The 15,889-nt window shown below is 31.3% G+C and overlaps 2 protein-coding genes across 2 annotated transcripts; one reads left to right on the top strand and one right to left on the bottom strand.

The window, feature by feature from the left end:
- Positions 1–540: 540 nt before the first annotated feature.
- On the top strand, positions 541–2,787 carry LOC108218057 (dirigent protein 21-like). Its single transcript, XM_064092339.1, has 2 exons — positions 541–1,025; positions 2,435–2,787. Exons 1-2 carry the CDS (start codon positions 574–576, stop codon positions 2,565–2,567), a joined length of 585 nt encoding a protein of 194 aa, XP_063948409.1. The 5' UTR covers positions 541–573; the 3' UTR covers positions 2,568–2,787.
- A 5,607-nt stretch (positions 2,788–8,394) lies between these two features.
- LOC108218181 (probable CCR4-associated factor 1 homolog 11) lies at positions 8,395–9,234 on the bottom strand. The gene has a single exon (XM_017391098.2). The coding sequence runs from the start codon at positions 9,232–9,234 to the stop codon at positions 8,395–8,397; it is 840 nt and encodes a 279-aa protein (XP_017246587.1).
- Between the last annotated feature and the right edge of the window lie 6,655 nt (positions 9,235–15,889).

Genomic DNA, 15,889 nt, shown 5'->3' with positions numbered 1-15,889 from the left:
AATTAACAATATTATCAAATGAAGTTTAGAATTTCTAATTTTAATATCTAATAATGCGTATCGATAATATTCTTATTAACAAGTACTGTATCTGTTATCTAATCAAAATATTATTTATTAGTCCCTCTTTTTCAAATAATTGACGTTTGACTTTTGTGCACACACTTTTAAGTGCATTGACTGTATAATTAGAATTAATATTTTTAAATTTTTTTTGTGAATTAAAGTATAAGATTAATATTTTTATTAAAAAAGAAAATTATAAAAATAATAATTCTAAGTATGCAATCAAAGCTCTTAATATTATGTGCTAAAAATATAATCAAAATATTTAGATATGTTTATAATAAAGTCAAATGATTTATAAATCAAGACAGTAGCAGTATAATCATAATTTTACAACCAGTTATATATATAAAAATGGCCTGATTAATTTTTAAAAGTAAGTGGAGTATTATTGTCAAAATAGTAAAAAGTCATGATCCTACGATGCTCACACTATTTATGGAAAGTTCCCCTATATATCTCACAGTCTTCAACAATTCCTTTCATTCCACAAGGTTGCAACTCACCATGTCTAACACACTCCCCTCCACAATATTCGCAGCTCTCAAATTTTCTCTCCTCCTCACCGGAGAATCGCATGACTTCACCAAGCGGATACCCCGCAAATCCCTGGGCCTTGAAAAGGAGAAGCTAAGCCATATACACTTCTACTTGCACGACATTGTCAGTGGCCGTAACCCCACCTCCGTCCTCGTCGCCTCCGCCCCCAAAACCAACACTTCAGCGGCACCATTCGGCGAAATCCTCGTGATGGATGACGCGTTAAATGTGGGACCAGAACCCAGTTCCGAACAAGTGGGGAGAGCTCAGGGAATCTACGCGATTGATTCGTTGGGTGAGCCGGCGTTGTTGATGGCTTTCAGTTGTGTGTTTACGGAGGGGAAGTATAATGGGAGCACGATAAGTATATTGGGCCGGAATGCGGTGTTTTCCGACGTGAGAGAGATGCCGGTTGATGAGTGCATATTTTTATATATTTTAAATGCCTAATTATTGCTTGTTCTCATTTATTTATTTGTTTTTTTTAGGAAAATTGCAAAAGCTTGAAGAAATAAAAGAATAAAGCAAAAAGAAGAAAAAGATGGAAGAAAAGGATCATATGGGAATATTCTCAAGGAAGCATCTAGATGGGACACCTACACCCCCTTTTACCCCTTTTACCCTAATTTCCCCCTGTAAATACACACCTCCCCATCATGTTTCAACCAACCTAGAATTTCATATTTTTAGTAGTCTCTCTTTTATGTAGTAGATCTAGTAGTAGCACTCTAAATTTGTAAACACTTTTATTATATCAATACAAGTATTCATTTTTGTTCTTAAATCTTGCTCTTTACTTTTACTTCTAGGCTATGAAATCTTTCTCTAACCACATGAGACTCAAAATTACTTGTGGATTGAAAGGAGCCTAATTATATGTTTTAAGCTTGCATTTTTTTTAGTATTTAGATTGAGCCCCTTTTAATTCTCAATATTATTAGTGGGTTAAATGATTTAGTTGATATTTTGGTTTGTAGTTTGATGGTGTTTTGTTAGAAACTTGGTAGATAAGCTAGTTTTAAAGTTTTGTGTGATTTGGAGTTAGTTTGGTAAGATTTGGTGTTCTCCTTGTTCTTGATTTTGGTGTTTTTGAGGGCTTTTGGGTGTAAATTTTAGTTTATGATTTTGACTTGAGGTTAGTGGGTTTTGGTTAGTTATATTTTATATAGGCTAGATTTAAAGTTTGGTATAATTTGGAGTTGTTTTGGCTTGATTTGGATCTTGTTTTGATAAAAAATGAGTTGTTTAGGGGCTATTTAGTGTAGAATTTATTGTTAAATTTGATTTAGAGTTTAGTGGGCTTTTAATTGTCATAGTTGGAATAGCTAGATTTTCCGGTAAAATTAATTTTCCGGCGAGATTTAAGCTATTCCGGGCACCTCCATAAATTCCGGTGAGCTAGTGTAGTGAATGCGGCGGCTCGGTAATCTTCTGTTTGTTTTGTTTAATCACTACGGCTTTTTCATGTTTCGACCGCGTGCACTTTTTATATTATTATTAATTATTATTAATAATTTTGTTTTCGATCTGTTGTGTTGCTCGGTAGTCACGTCTTTTCGTCTTCGTTTTTGTTTCATTTCACGTACTGTCCACACACGTATCACCTCCGCTTGTTATTTTGTTTTTCTTTTCTTCCGGTTATTAGTTACTTTAAGTTAATATTTTCAATTAGGTTGATATTAATAATCGAAATTCTCTACAAAATTAATTGGTCTAATTCGATTAAGTTAGAAATTAAGTTTTCGCGAAAATTATTCTAGTCCTTGTGGTTCGAATCTAAAAGTATTAAAACGAGATCGTGCACTTGCGATTAAAATCTTATTTTTAGCACATCACCGGTGGTCGGAGGGAGCGGAGTGTTCCGGTTTGCACGGGGGTATGCTGAGGCACGGACGCATGCTTTCGACTTGAACAGTGGGAATGCTGTTGTTGAATATGACGTTTACGTTTTTCATTATTGACTTGCTGTGTGATGATAGTTTTTTTATTTCTATTTTGCACGAGCTACTTGATGATTGTTTAACCGTTTTCTTTTCGTTAAATGCTCATTGTCCGTTCATATTTGATTTCTTGAAGTTTTATACCATTCTCCCTGAGTTTTTTTTAGGAAAGCGAGTGAATGTATGAAAATATTTTGTAGTGAAATTATGTTATAATTATATTTATTTTTATTTATTTTCATCATTTTAAAAAACTTAAGAACACAAATAAGAGTGAAAGTTATATCTCTTCACTTATTTTCCTTCATATTTATAACTCAGGTTAACTGAGATTGTGCGGTGTACACTAAAGTACATTTACTTGTTTCCCTGCAGGCCTGCACGGCTGCAGATGGATTGAACTATAAATATTGTTCCCATAAATGATATTCCCATTGTTGGGAGTTATTTTTTGGAATAAGTTAATATGTTTTAATGATAATTCTCGACAAAACAAAATAATTAAAAGTGATTTGTTTATCCTTAATTATATAGATTTTGTATATTTGCTGACTATGTCTTTATTTTTTACTCTCTCATTGTTTGGAGGCCGAAGATTATATGGAATTGGCTAGGTGCACAAAACTGCGTATATAAAATTTATATATAATGAGGTGACAATTGACGTGGTGAGTTTTAATAGGAGTGAGGTCATCCCAATTAAAACCCACCACATATCATTATGTATAATTTTTTGTACACTATTATGTACACCAAACATTTTCCTTGAAAGTGTATCCAAATAAAACAAACCAGATTTTAGTGATCAGGAATGCACACGAGGTATTTCAAGGTTAAGGAGTGCTATCCCTGCTGCCGATCCCCAAATTCGGTATCGATCTCTGAACCCGTCTCGAACCTTGAACAGGGATTCTTTTTATTCCTGAACCTCGTTCTGAATAGGTAATGTGATTCTATTTTTCAATAAAAAAATAATAATTTTATAATATATAAAGTATATTATAGTTAAACTAAGGATCCCGTTATAGAATAATTTGCAAGTTTTTCATTATTAACGTGCCATATGCTGATAACTTAGATTTTTTATTTATGTTGTTGAAAGTTCGAGTTGAGTGAGTAATACGACTACACGAGACCATATAATTTGTTTCTTGATCCACTCACAACATAATACTTTTGTGATTTGGTTTCTTAAATATCAATGAGTTTAAGATAATTATTCACGTAAAATTTGGTTTCTTACAATATATTATCAAATTTTAAAAAATTGGGTTGGCAGAGTTTTACAACCGCTTTGGTTCCTACATAACATTGAGGTCCCGTTGATCTTGTTTTTGTAATCAATATATGAAGACTAATGAATTAGAAAAAAAAAAAATCTATTCCGTAAAATTAAGTAGCTAAACTCCTTCACGACCAGGAAAAAATTGTTTCCCTTCATCAATATAATGTTTGCAAGGTGGAAAATAAATTGACTTTATAAAGCTCTTTTACATCATCACTTAGGCCATCTCCAACAGTGGAACCGGTTTTTGGCCTAAATCTTGATCAAAATTTAGACCGAATCATCTTTCCATTCCAACAGTTTGGTCTAAATTTTGGTCCAAATTCATATATCAATATTTTATTCTTCTAACTATCTTTATATTATTATTCTAATCTTTTAACAATAATATAAAATTTCATATTAATATTAAACCCAATAAATTCATATATTGTTCCCACAAATGCTCAATTTATATTTGATTAAGTCCAAGTTTTAGTTTGTATTTTGTTAAATTTTAGTTTTTATGTTTTCGTGTAAGGTGTATCTGTAATTTAGCTTTATCGAATGTAATCTTTATCTTATGTTTAATATATTGTTAATTTGAATTATTTTAAAATTGTTTAATTTTATTATATTTCAAAATTAATATATATAATTATTTAAGTAAAATATATTAAAAATAATTTATAAATATTTAATAATTATATTAATATATAATCATTCAATTAACTAAATATATAATATATAAAAGATAAAAGGTTATTATTATAATAGAAAAAAGATTTAGGCCGGTGAATAGTGCTAGCATAAATTTAGGCCGGTACTGTTCACCGACCTAAATTTGGACCAAGATTTAGGCCACTGTTGGGAAGATTTAGGCCGAAACTGGCCCAAATTTGGACCTTTAGGCCACTGTTGGATTTGCCCTTATTGTTTTTCTCGGAAGAAACCTAAGAACTAATTGATTACATGTCTCTTCCATTTTTTTTTATGCCGAACTTTTTTTTGCCTTTTAGATTGAACTTTTATACTATATTATTGTAATATATGAAGGCGAAAATCAAATCAAATTTTTTTAAGGTATTTAATTAATCAAACCAAAAGATAGACGGTATGAAATAATTCAAAAAAAATAAGTATTAATTCCATGATTCAAAGACATCCCTGCATAATAAAAACAAACCGCTACTTAAATTATATATCATAGATTAAATGCACATATTTGAACAAAACAAATGCATCGGTAAACCTACACTGCCGAAAAGTCCAACAATTGCAGTTCTCGCATGTTGTATTGAATTATATAATAACTTTAAGGTGTAATCCTCAAATTCAAATACAACAATTTAAGTTCTCATTACAAACGAACAATCTTCAATTATTAGTAGAAATTATATCAAGAGCATAACATAATTATATCACAAAATCTTGCTTTTTTAACATAATTAAGAAATTTTTTTTGATGTCGAATGATAAGGTACCGGTTAATCACAATATTATTTTGAGATTGTCAGGGAACGACGACATGGCGAGATGGTGGTGGAGGTGGTGGCATAAGCATGTGTGGAGATCGGTAGTTGCGTTTTGTTTTGGGAGGTAACGTGAATAACAGTGGTGGTGGCCGGAGAATTGATCGGAGAAAGTTTCGTTTCAATGTTCGCAATGAGCTTTCTTGCGAACTCCATAGCAACACAAACACATACGCAATAACCTTCTTTTTTTTTTTAATTTTTCTGGATCGGTAAAAAAGAGAAAACGATTTCAACTTGTAAAATCATATGCGATGAAGTTGGGAATAGAATTTGTGCAAACACTTCGTATGTGTGGGTATTTATAAGGAAACAATATTCGAATTCTAAACACACCGGGAAAGTACAACGTTTTTTTTTACAATTTAGCGTTGATTTTTATCCTTTTTTCGATTTGTTTTCAAATTCGGTTTTTTAGAGTTATGTAATTTAATTATAATACGATCAAACTGTTCGTTTTTGATTATTATTTAATTACTAATTAATTATTATACCACTTTAATTAATGTAAGTTATATTACAATTTTCTTTTTCGATTAACGGTAATTTGAGGGGTGACAATCGGGTCGGGTCGGACATGGCAAAATTCATATCCAGACCCAAAATTTTTATTCATATCTGAAACCGCTCTGAATCCGAAAAATACCCGAAAATGAATACCAAAACCTGATCCAATAGATTTTGAATCGGATTCGGGTGTACCCGAAACGCGAATTTTTTTAGATTGAATATCCAAAACCCAAACCCGAAATCTGAAAATATTTATAATTATATATATTTCAAGCCCTTAGAATCGTACACGCTACATTGAGCACTAGGAAGAGATAGAATTTCAATATTTCAACTTCAATCATCATAACACAATAGCATTTTGATTTATAAATGTACACAACTTATAATATTTTTCATTAGAAAATATTTAATCACCACATTATCCTTTTTATGCTATAATTTAATTTTATTAATTATTAGTCAATTTTTATGTTCAAGATAAATATATGTTCTTATATTATACAATAATATTTATAATAATAATATGTAATATATAAAATTATATATAAAATTATATATATAATTATTAAATTATATATATATAATTTATTTATATATATATAAAAATATTATATATTCGGTGTTTTTTCGGATTCAGATCGGGTTTGGATTGAGTTTCTGATTTTGGATCGGTATACCTAATATTCAAACCCAAATTCAAAATTTTTTGGGTTTCAAAATTAAATTCATATCTAAATCCAAATCCAAAAAATCGGGTTCTATAAATGCAAAATTTCAGGTTTCAAATCGAATATCATCGAATCGGATTATTTTGTCATCCCTATGTAATTTTTTTCTTTAGATGATAATTACACCAGTATGTCTTAAAAAACAAGTTTAGTTGAAATAAACAATAATTTGAATCAAAAATTTGAGACAGCAAAATATAAGTCCTTATCACTGATTGTTTAAAAAAAAAAGTCTATCACTGATCACCACAAAAACATTACATAATGCTATGAAAAAACAGGATTACAAATTATATATTATTAATAATAATAAGCAAATCTTTAACATTAAAAATACTAATAATTTTTTTAATCACAAATAACCTTTTTTAGTTATATACAATATGTATTACAACGTACTTTATGATATAAAACTCTTTATGATATACGTTTATTATTTAACAATAAATCATCGATTTCTTCGGTTGAGATATGTTATTTATGGAAAATTTTAAAATGATGCCGATTTTCAATGAGATTGGTGTGCGGAAATGAAAATGTAATTTAATTTTTTATTTGAACCGCATTCTCATTCGGGGTAACAATAATCTCAATCTCGTCTCGTACTGGCTGAAATTTCATAATTCAAACTATTTTTACATCTACACGAACACAATGCCAAACGCCCAAACCCTCTTGAAAAACAAACATTATCGAACGTGACAGAATACATTACATGTAACAGAATTTGCTGAACAAGTAAATCAGGTGAAAAGAAACAGTTTTTCCGAACAACAGCCTGAAAAGCTGATTTTCCCATACCAAAAAATTATCAACACCTTTTTTGACAACAGAGCAATTTTTAACAGCACTTTCAAATAGACTCTTAATCTCCCCGTCAAATATTACTCCAGGAAGTGGAAACTGTCGTATAACGCGGACACTATAAACCCGTTTGACTTGGTTTAAAGTTAGGTCTTATGAGTTAATATGATAAATTGAAAATTGAAAATATCTAAAATTTCAATATTCATGACTTATTAATAATTTATGAGTTATTAAAAGTGTAATAATAAAGTTAAAAATAATTTATAGATAGTTTTTATCAAAAAAAGGATTAAATAAATCAAGTCATTGAAATAATACTTTAAATTAATCACTGATTTTATGTCAGTTCCCGACTTACTTTTGACTTCAAATCAATTTATAATTTATTATAAGAACATATATTTTTTTAATTTAAAATGAGAAACGATTTTAAACTCTCACTCAGATCATACACAACGCTAGAGCTATAAGAGCGGTCGGTAATTGCTGCAACTGACGCTACTGCTACTATGTTTAAAACTGATAATTGTTTTATTTTTTTATATGTAATTTAAAGGGGTAACATGTTTTTATATAATGTTTTTCAAATCTTCTTATTTTTTTTAGATAAAAATTTAACATATGTATTTTTATTTTTAAAAAAATTGAAAAATATTGTATAGAAATATATTTTTTTATGTCTCAATACAATTTTATCAGATTTTTTTTTTTTTTTTGGAAATGATCAAAGCAGAAGTTTTCAAAATTACGTGATCCACTGAGACTTGAAAAAGAACTCTGAATCTCTTCTTACCTTTTGTGTCATTTATCAAGGGATTTTAAAAAGAATAGGCTTAGAGTGTAGGTGCAGAAAAATCAAAATGACTACAATCAACCATATTACACGAAACAAGATTATAACGCTTAATATACACATTGTGTTTTGTCTTAATATACACATTGTGTTTTGTCCTTTACTCTTTTTAGACATGTAATGGCACCATATCTCTTCCATGAATACTCCTTTAGAAACCTGCTTCTTGTACTTGCTTGTTCACTTCTAGGTTCAATCCATAGGGCATGCAAGGGCGCAATGCAGTCCCGTTGTTACGATGACCACACCATTGAATCATCCTGATGAAGAGCTGCATGGTCAGCAAACTGTCAGAACCGGCCTGATGAGGAGTCCCAGCAACTCGAGCCAACTTAAACTCTGTAGCCAACGCCTCCAAACCACCACGTAAACGAAACCGCTCCATAATCGCCTTGACATCATACATCGAATTCCCAAAGAACCTGCACAGCAAACCCTTAAAAGTCCCCAAATCTCCAGGCAAATCAGAATTCGTCAAGGCTTTCACCAGATACCCAAAATCATACCCCCCATGAAACGTAACCCAAGTGCACCTCGGTCCAAAACAGCCCCTAAAAAGCCTGGCGAAATCTTGAGAACGAACCCCATACATCTTATTCCACAAGAAATTAATTCCGTGGCGCTTAAGCAACTCGATCGAACTGATATTCTGCACGTCCTTGTCCACGTCGAATTCTCGAAAGTTGAACTGCCACACATGACCCATCTCCGTGCCAAAACCCGGGAGGTTCCCGTACGGATCAGACAGCGTGAGACCAAGCTGAATCAGTTTCGAAGCATCCACATTAGCCTTCATCAACGAATACGCCTCCTCTGGCTCCAGCTCATAGAACTTGCGCTTCTTCAAGTCAGGAACAACAGTGCCTGGAAACTCAGTGTCAATCGAGATGCAGGGGTGCGACATCACGGCCCTTCGGATACGAGAAAACTCCTCTTCGAGATTGTGATCCCACACTTCGATGATCGCAATTGGCCTTCTTGCCAACTCCATAACAACGACACAAACAAATCAATACGCGATAACCTAATTTTTTTGGGTGGGAAGAAAGGAGAAATCGATTAAAGTAGCAAAATTGTGTGCGATGTATGTGTGGGTATTTATAGGGAGAGATCGAGTAGCGGCCAAGTTTTTGAACTACGTCTCCTTTTACGCTTCGGAGTTGGTTTTTACTTTTTACCCCTTTTTCGATTTGATTTCGGATTCGGGTTTTTTTTAGAGTTGTTTATATAAATTAAATAAAATACACAATTTTTTTCTTTTAATGATAATTAGACATAAAGTTTTAGTTGGAATAAAGGTGAATCGAACCAAGATGACATAATACAAAACAAGTTTTTATCACTTGATCACTTATCACTGCCAGCATTATACATTATGCTCTGAAAAACAGGATTACAAATATATACTATTGTAAATAACAAATATTTTTTTACATTAATAACCAGACAAAAGAACGTTTTACATAAAAGTATTTTTTTTTATCACAAATAACTTTTTTTAATTATATACAATATATATTACAATTTTATGATATATACTTTATTATATATCATTAAATAGTTGATTTTTCAACTGAGATATATATTATTCATGAATTTTGAAATTATATGTGGAATTTCAACAAGATTGATGAGGAGAAATGAAAATATAATTCATATTTATATTTAAATCACATTCTCATTTCTGATAACAAAAGTCCCAATCTCATTTCGGTCGAAATTTCATAATTCAATCTATTTTTACAGCTATATGAACACATTATCCAAACCCTCTCGAAACGCACATTATTAAACAAAATCACATTACATGTCCATCCTAAAATAAATGTCATTTTAATTTTCTGCAACGTAATTTAAGTTGTAAGGAAAACATACGTAATTTAAGGTTAAAAAATTAAAAATATAATATTAGTTTATATTTGAATAAAAGATCCTAAACTTAAATCTGGATAAACTAAAAATAATAAGATTTGACACTTGACCGGATAGCCCTGTATTCAGTATTCTATCGGTCTCCAAATCCACCCTAACATTTGATGAGGCATTAATGTCTACTCCATCCCCATTTTCAAATGATATTAAAACAAGAATTTGCGAAAAATTCTAAATATTTTAAAAGATAATTAATATACAATATAATCATTTTAAAATTAATTAATTAATCGAATATGAATTAATATTTGATTATCGTATGACTAAAAAATAAATATAAATTATCATTAATAAATTATATTACAATATAAAATAATAAAATTTTAAAAAATAATAACAAAAGTACATATAAAATTATGTTATTTTTATTAATTTCAATAATGTTTATGCACAATTTTTTATAATATATATGATCATTTTGGAAGGAGATAAGTATGAATAAAGTATCATGGAATTGAGCACGGATCGGATTGAGTGGATGTATTCCCTAATATTAGTCTTTATTATTTCATTATAGTTATAGAATTTTGTTGATTATTACGTATAATTTCATGTGTATCTACGTGATTAGTCTTTGTAGCCATATTTTAGGAAATAATATAAGTAGCCATATTATTGAACCAATTTTAGATTGGGGAGTACATGAAGTAAATGGCAATGATCTCATTTTGCATAAACTCCCCCCTGTTACACTCCAACAAATCCCCTTCCCCAACCTTGGGAGCTGATCACCCTTCCTTTATATTTTTGTTTGGCTAATACAACAATGTGAATAGAGTCTAATTTAGTACCAATCATCCAGGCCTACAAACTGTCATAACCTGTTACATTCACTTAATAAAGAAATAAGATATGAATTGAAATAGAAGTATAGTTTATAACACTGGCAAGTATTTCAGGAACAAAACTCAGTAGTTAAACATTTACTTAATACAATTCACAAAATGCATATGATTCAGTATTCAAAAACTCTGCCAGCTGAAATGGTCTTCTTATAAATATACAAGCACACATGTCATCGAAATACACCCTAGCAATATGCATGACAAAGTTCATAACTTTGCAGAGTGACATATCTTAAATTTAAAAATCTAAGATTGACACAGACCGGGTATAGAGCTGGTAGATAGGCACGAGAAACTTTCCATAGACCTGAAAGTGTATGTAAATTTTTGCATCTACTAAATATAGTTTCAAGTTCTGCAAATTGGCAGGGCACGAGCTATTGTTGAAAAGAAGCAGTGCCTCCGCTTCATACTTCTGGCAAGAATATGTCGACAAGATCTGCAGGTTTTATTCTGGATTTAATTTATTTTGATTTATTTTTATAATTTGTCATGTATGAGTTCTAATCTATGGTTTCTATAATTGATACGTCATAAAGTGTTTGTTAGAACGCCTGAACTAAATTGTTTGTTCTGTTTGATCCATTTAGTACGTTTTCTAATTCTAACATGTTCAAGCTCTATTTTTATTCTCAATCATTTAAGCTGGCCAGGTTGTATTGGGATAGTAGTTCAGTGGTTATATAATATTTTCCTGCTTTGGATTGTCTGGGACTTATTGTGTGGGTCATTGGTATTGCTCAGAAGTGATCAGTGCATGGTCAGAGTGTTGTGTGGTAGATTCAATTATTTGGAATGGTTGGGGAGGGTGCTGTTATCTCTGGCAGGAAGTTTTTAGTTTTATTTGGCTTGCTTTTTATTTTTATCGTTGGAGGACATGCATATTTATTTTCTATAATTAGTTGGTTGTTTTGCCTCTTTGAGTTTGTTATTCGAGGTTTTGTTTTCCAGATAGGAGTCCTTTCTTTCTATTTTTTCTCTCTATGTTATAAAATTTATACGAGGTGCCGCCCTCATTTACCCAAAAAAGAGTATGTGTTTGATGACTGTTGTAGAAATTAATATTGTATGTGGCGTTATTCTGTATTTTCTTATCATCCATGTCGGGATTCAAGATTTTAATCTCTAATTTGTTGGATTGATTTTACAGGTCTTGGTATGAATTCTAATCTCAATTCTTGCGGTGAACAACAAAATGAATTAGAATGCTATCCCCATATCCTTAAACGAAGATATTATTGCATCTTGACTTTCTCGGAACCGGAGGAAATGGTCAATATAAAGGTACATCTCAATCTAATATAAGTAGCAGTCCTTTTTACTGATCATACAACTTAGAGTTCTTTTACTTGCAAGATCAAGGGTCCCAACAGTGATTTCAAAGGCGTATAGGACAGAAGGATCTATAGAGGTTTTACCATAATATGATCAAGATTCAGAATTTGGTTCTGTATCTAGGTCTAAAGCATAGGCTGCGACTAGAATATGAATACAGTACTTGGCTTAAAAAAATAAAAGGTAATGAAAGTACAAATAGTCGAATAATATTGCTAAATTTGGTGAAAATATAAATCCTAATATCCCAATTTTTAGACCGGAAGATGTCATCAAGATTGTCTCTGTTTTTTACAATCTCCAGAGGTAGTGTCATTTACTTTAGTATCAAAACCTCACCACCGATATCTTATATTCTTTTACAACGATCATATTCCAATTTACAATGTTATAAGTGTGGCACATTTAGCTATAAAGAGAATATTTTTCAACGGTCTTTAGCTATAAAGAGAATATTTGGGCAATGCTAAGCCTGGATTAGCTTTACAAAATAATGACTTAGTTGCAAAACTACAGATGTCCTGGCTGAAACAGGTAAATCAGGTTCTGGTATTAGAAATGAGAAGCATAACAACTTAGCCCTAATGTGATTATGTGATTTATTCACAGCCTCATCATCTGATAGTTAGTGTTCATTTGGAACTATACAGTTGAATTTCTGTAAATATGCTATATTATTATTTATCAACAAGGTATAAAGGTTCATTAACTTGACAATACAATTTTGTGAATCTTTGATACGTTCCTGAGTATAATTTCCGTCAACACATGTATTTTTTATCAGAATAAGCATATTCTGGGGTATTTGACAAATATGAGTGCGATTATGCGGCGGAAAAGCTACGAGGTCGTGGTCCAGGTGTCAACAATATGGGGAATTCCCAACAACCGGTGCTTGCTCATCACAAAGATCCATTAGTTGGTAATTTTATTAAGGTTGTTTAGAAGCATCATGTATATTTCCAAAATTCAGGGAGGTTATTTCATTTCACTTGCAGCTCCTAGGCGTAGAGGTAGACGTCCAGGAGTTGAGAAACTTCTGGCACAGAGATATGGCGAGGAAAGTGGCAACACAATAAAGAATCAGACTTCTGCAGAAGATGGTAACATTTAAATCACAAAGATGTAGCAAATTCTGGCAGTATAGGTGATAGGAAGTTTTTTACACTGATTTGCAGGTATATATAATCACTTTATCTTTTATTGAGATTCCTATTTCTAAAGGTTTATTCCAACTCATGGTTCCAGACAAGTTTCAGTTTAATGACACTAGCTTTGTAAAATATCAGCTTAGCAAAAAAATGTGGAAATAATGACAAGAGCAGAGTGAAAGGGATGAGTTAAAGCACCTCTTCTTATATAAAACACATCAGACATTGATAATATAATTCTGCTTTATAAAATATGCCAATCACTAAGTTTCACTTATCACTTAATAGTAGACTATCTGAAGAAATACACAAGCAAGTATTTAAAGTCTGTTTTAGAGAGGAAAGCAACCAATTTGATGTGCTTGCAGAGTCTAACAAGACTTTAACTTGATGACTTTATGCACGTGTTCTTGAAAGGCCTGTATCTGTGCACAAATTTATCGATGAGGAGATAGAGAATCATCCCTCTGTAACGGAGAACTCTGCCTCTGGGGGTAAGCACGTTGCCTGAACTCATTTTCAAATTGATTATATTCTCTAACCATCATGGTATGTACTAATATTCCTTGCATCCAGGTGTTAGCCGTATTGGTCGCGGTCATGTTAGTGGTAAAAAATTCAATGTTATGTATAATAGTGACAAGGAGAACAGTCCAGCGTCTATGGATGTTTGTGGAAAATCAGAGGGTAAGTTATATGTTTAATGTAATTTTTTTTCGGCCATAAATATAATTAAAGGGATCGCAGAAACACTCCTCCAATGTAGAGGATACTGAATTCTATTTTATGTTTAATGTAGTTTCTGCTGATCAGGAGCAGGTAGTGATAGTCTGTTAGTAGATCAAGCTAAGCAGAAGAAGGATATACAGGTGGATGCGACTATGTGGTCTGTAGATGATATTTTGGGTGATAAAGTTAAAGAGTATGAGTTAGTGGCAGTAAGCTGCATCCTGAAGAATTAACAATAATGGAGCAAAGGATTGAAGAAAGAGAAAAATGTGAAGCGAGTGCAGAACAGATTGATCTGTGTCGAAAAGGAGTACATGTCAGAGCCTGATGACACGAATTATTTTATGATGCAGGGGATTGATCAACAGGTGCAAGGTGGTGAGTATACAGGGTGGGAGTCTGATGACAAGGAGAACAAGAGAAGCTGCTGATTTGATTTTAGCAAGTTTCTCATCTTCTTTGTAGTTTATGGATAATTTAGCAATCTGGAACGTAAGAGGAAGAACAATTTTTTCTTTATTTTCTTCAATATCCTTTTTTTTTCTGGTCAAGTTTATTTAAATGTTGCCATGTTTTGTTGTCAATTGCTGCACAATAATTCAAATACAAAAGCAACTTTGATAATGGACAGGAAAAAAAGAGCAGAGGGTGTTGAACACTACAATCACCGCAAATATTTGTTTGTTATAATCTTCCTAAATGTACTACAGAAATAGGAACAATGAGGCAAAAGCCTTTGATACTCTTCAAAGTTTTTATTCAGTATTGAAGGGTTGTGCCAGGGCCAAGTGTGTCAGTTATTTGATCAAAGCTAAATCAAAGAAGACATGGGTATTGTTGACCAGTATTTAACTACCATTAGGTTTTTCTTATTTGGACCCCATCTTATGGATCAAAAAGTGACTACGTTTCGAGGAATATGGACAAAAATTCATTCCAGGAGAGTCCTGCTCATTCCCCTAAAATTTAGGATCCAATTCTCATTCTTCATAAATTTTTTTTGGAACCTCTTTCCCATATTTTTTTTATTATCTTTTTCTTGAAAGAAATAGAATATAATATTGCAATAATATAAAAAACACAAATGAGGATTATTGTTGGAGTTGTCAATCAATATAGGTCGGGCCTTGGTTCAGAATACCTGAGATCCAATTTTTGTGGGTCTAAAAATAAGATCCAGATCCAAAAAAATCGGGTTCGGGTCGGAACAATTACAACTATTAAAATACTCCGTAGTTGTATCCAAAATATACTATATTTTTTTATGTATTTTCTTACATCGTCGGTTTTGTTATATTACTAAATGTATATGAAAATCATTTTTGTTTTAAAATCTCATACCTAACGAAAAGTTAAAGCGTTACTAAAATCGATGTTTAAAAGTTATTTTTTTATGTCAGTTAAAATGATATAATTTTTAATAAATTTATTAAAAGTATTGTTAATATCACAATGAAATATTAGTTATCAATTATTTGTCTGAAGGATGTTTATTATATTTATCAAAGTCTTAGCTTGATAAATTTTAATGTGTTATTTTCGTTATACAACGAATATTTTTCGAAATTACACTCTCATATAATAAACATAATTTCAATACAATTATCAGCTATATTTTATTAGATTCTACTTTTTTCATTTTTTTAATATTTAA

Source organism: Daucus carota, chromosome 4 (genome assembly GCF_001625215.2).
Source record: "Daucus carota subsp. sativus chromosome 4, DH1 v3.0, whole genome shotgun sequence".
NCBI lineage: Eukaryota > Viridiplantae > Streptophyta > Magnoliopsida > Apiales > Apiaceae > Daucus > Daucus carota.
This window is presented reverse-complemented; position numbering and strand designations above follow the sequence as displayed.

Excerpts from the sequence above, each read along its gene's own strand:
- LOC108218057 (XM_064092339.1), top strand. The coding sequence starts at position 574 with ATGTCTAACACACTCCCCTCCACAATATTCGCAGCTCTCAAATTTTCT. Across the intron at positions 1,026-2,434 it reads AGAGAGATGCCGGTTGATGA|CACATCACCGGTGGTCGGAG; the intron begins GTGCATATTTTT and ends TCTTATTTTTAG.
- LOC108218181 (XM_017391098.2), bottom strand. The coding sequence starts at position 9,234 with ATGGAGTTGGCAAGAAGGCCAATTGCGATCATCGAAGTGTGGGATCAC.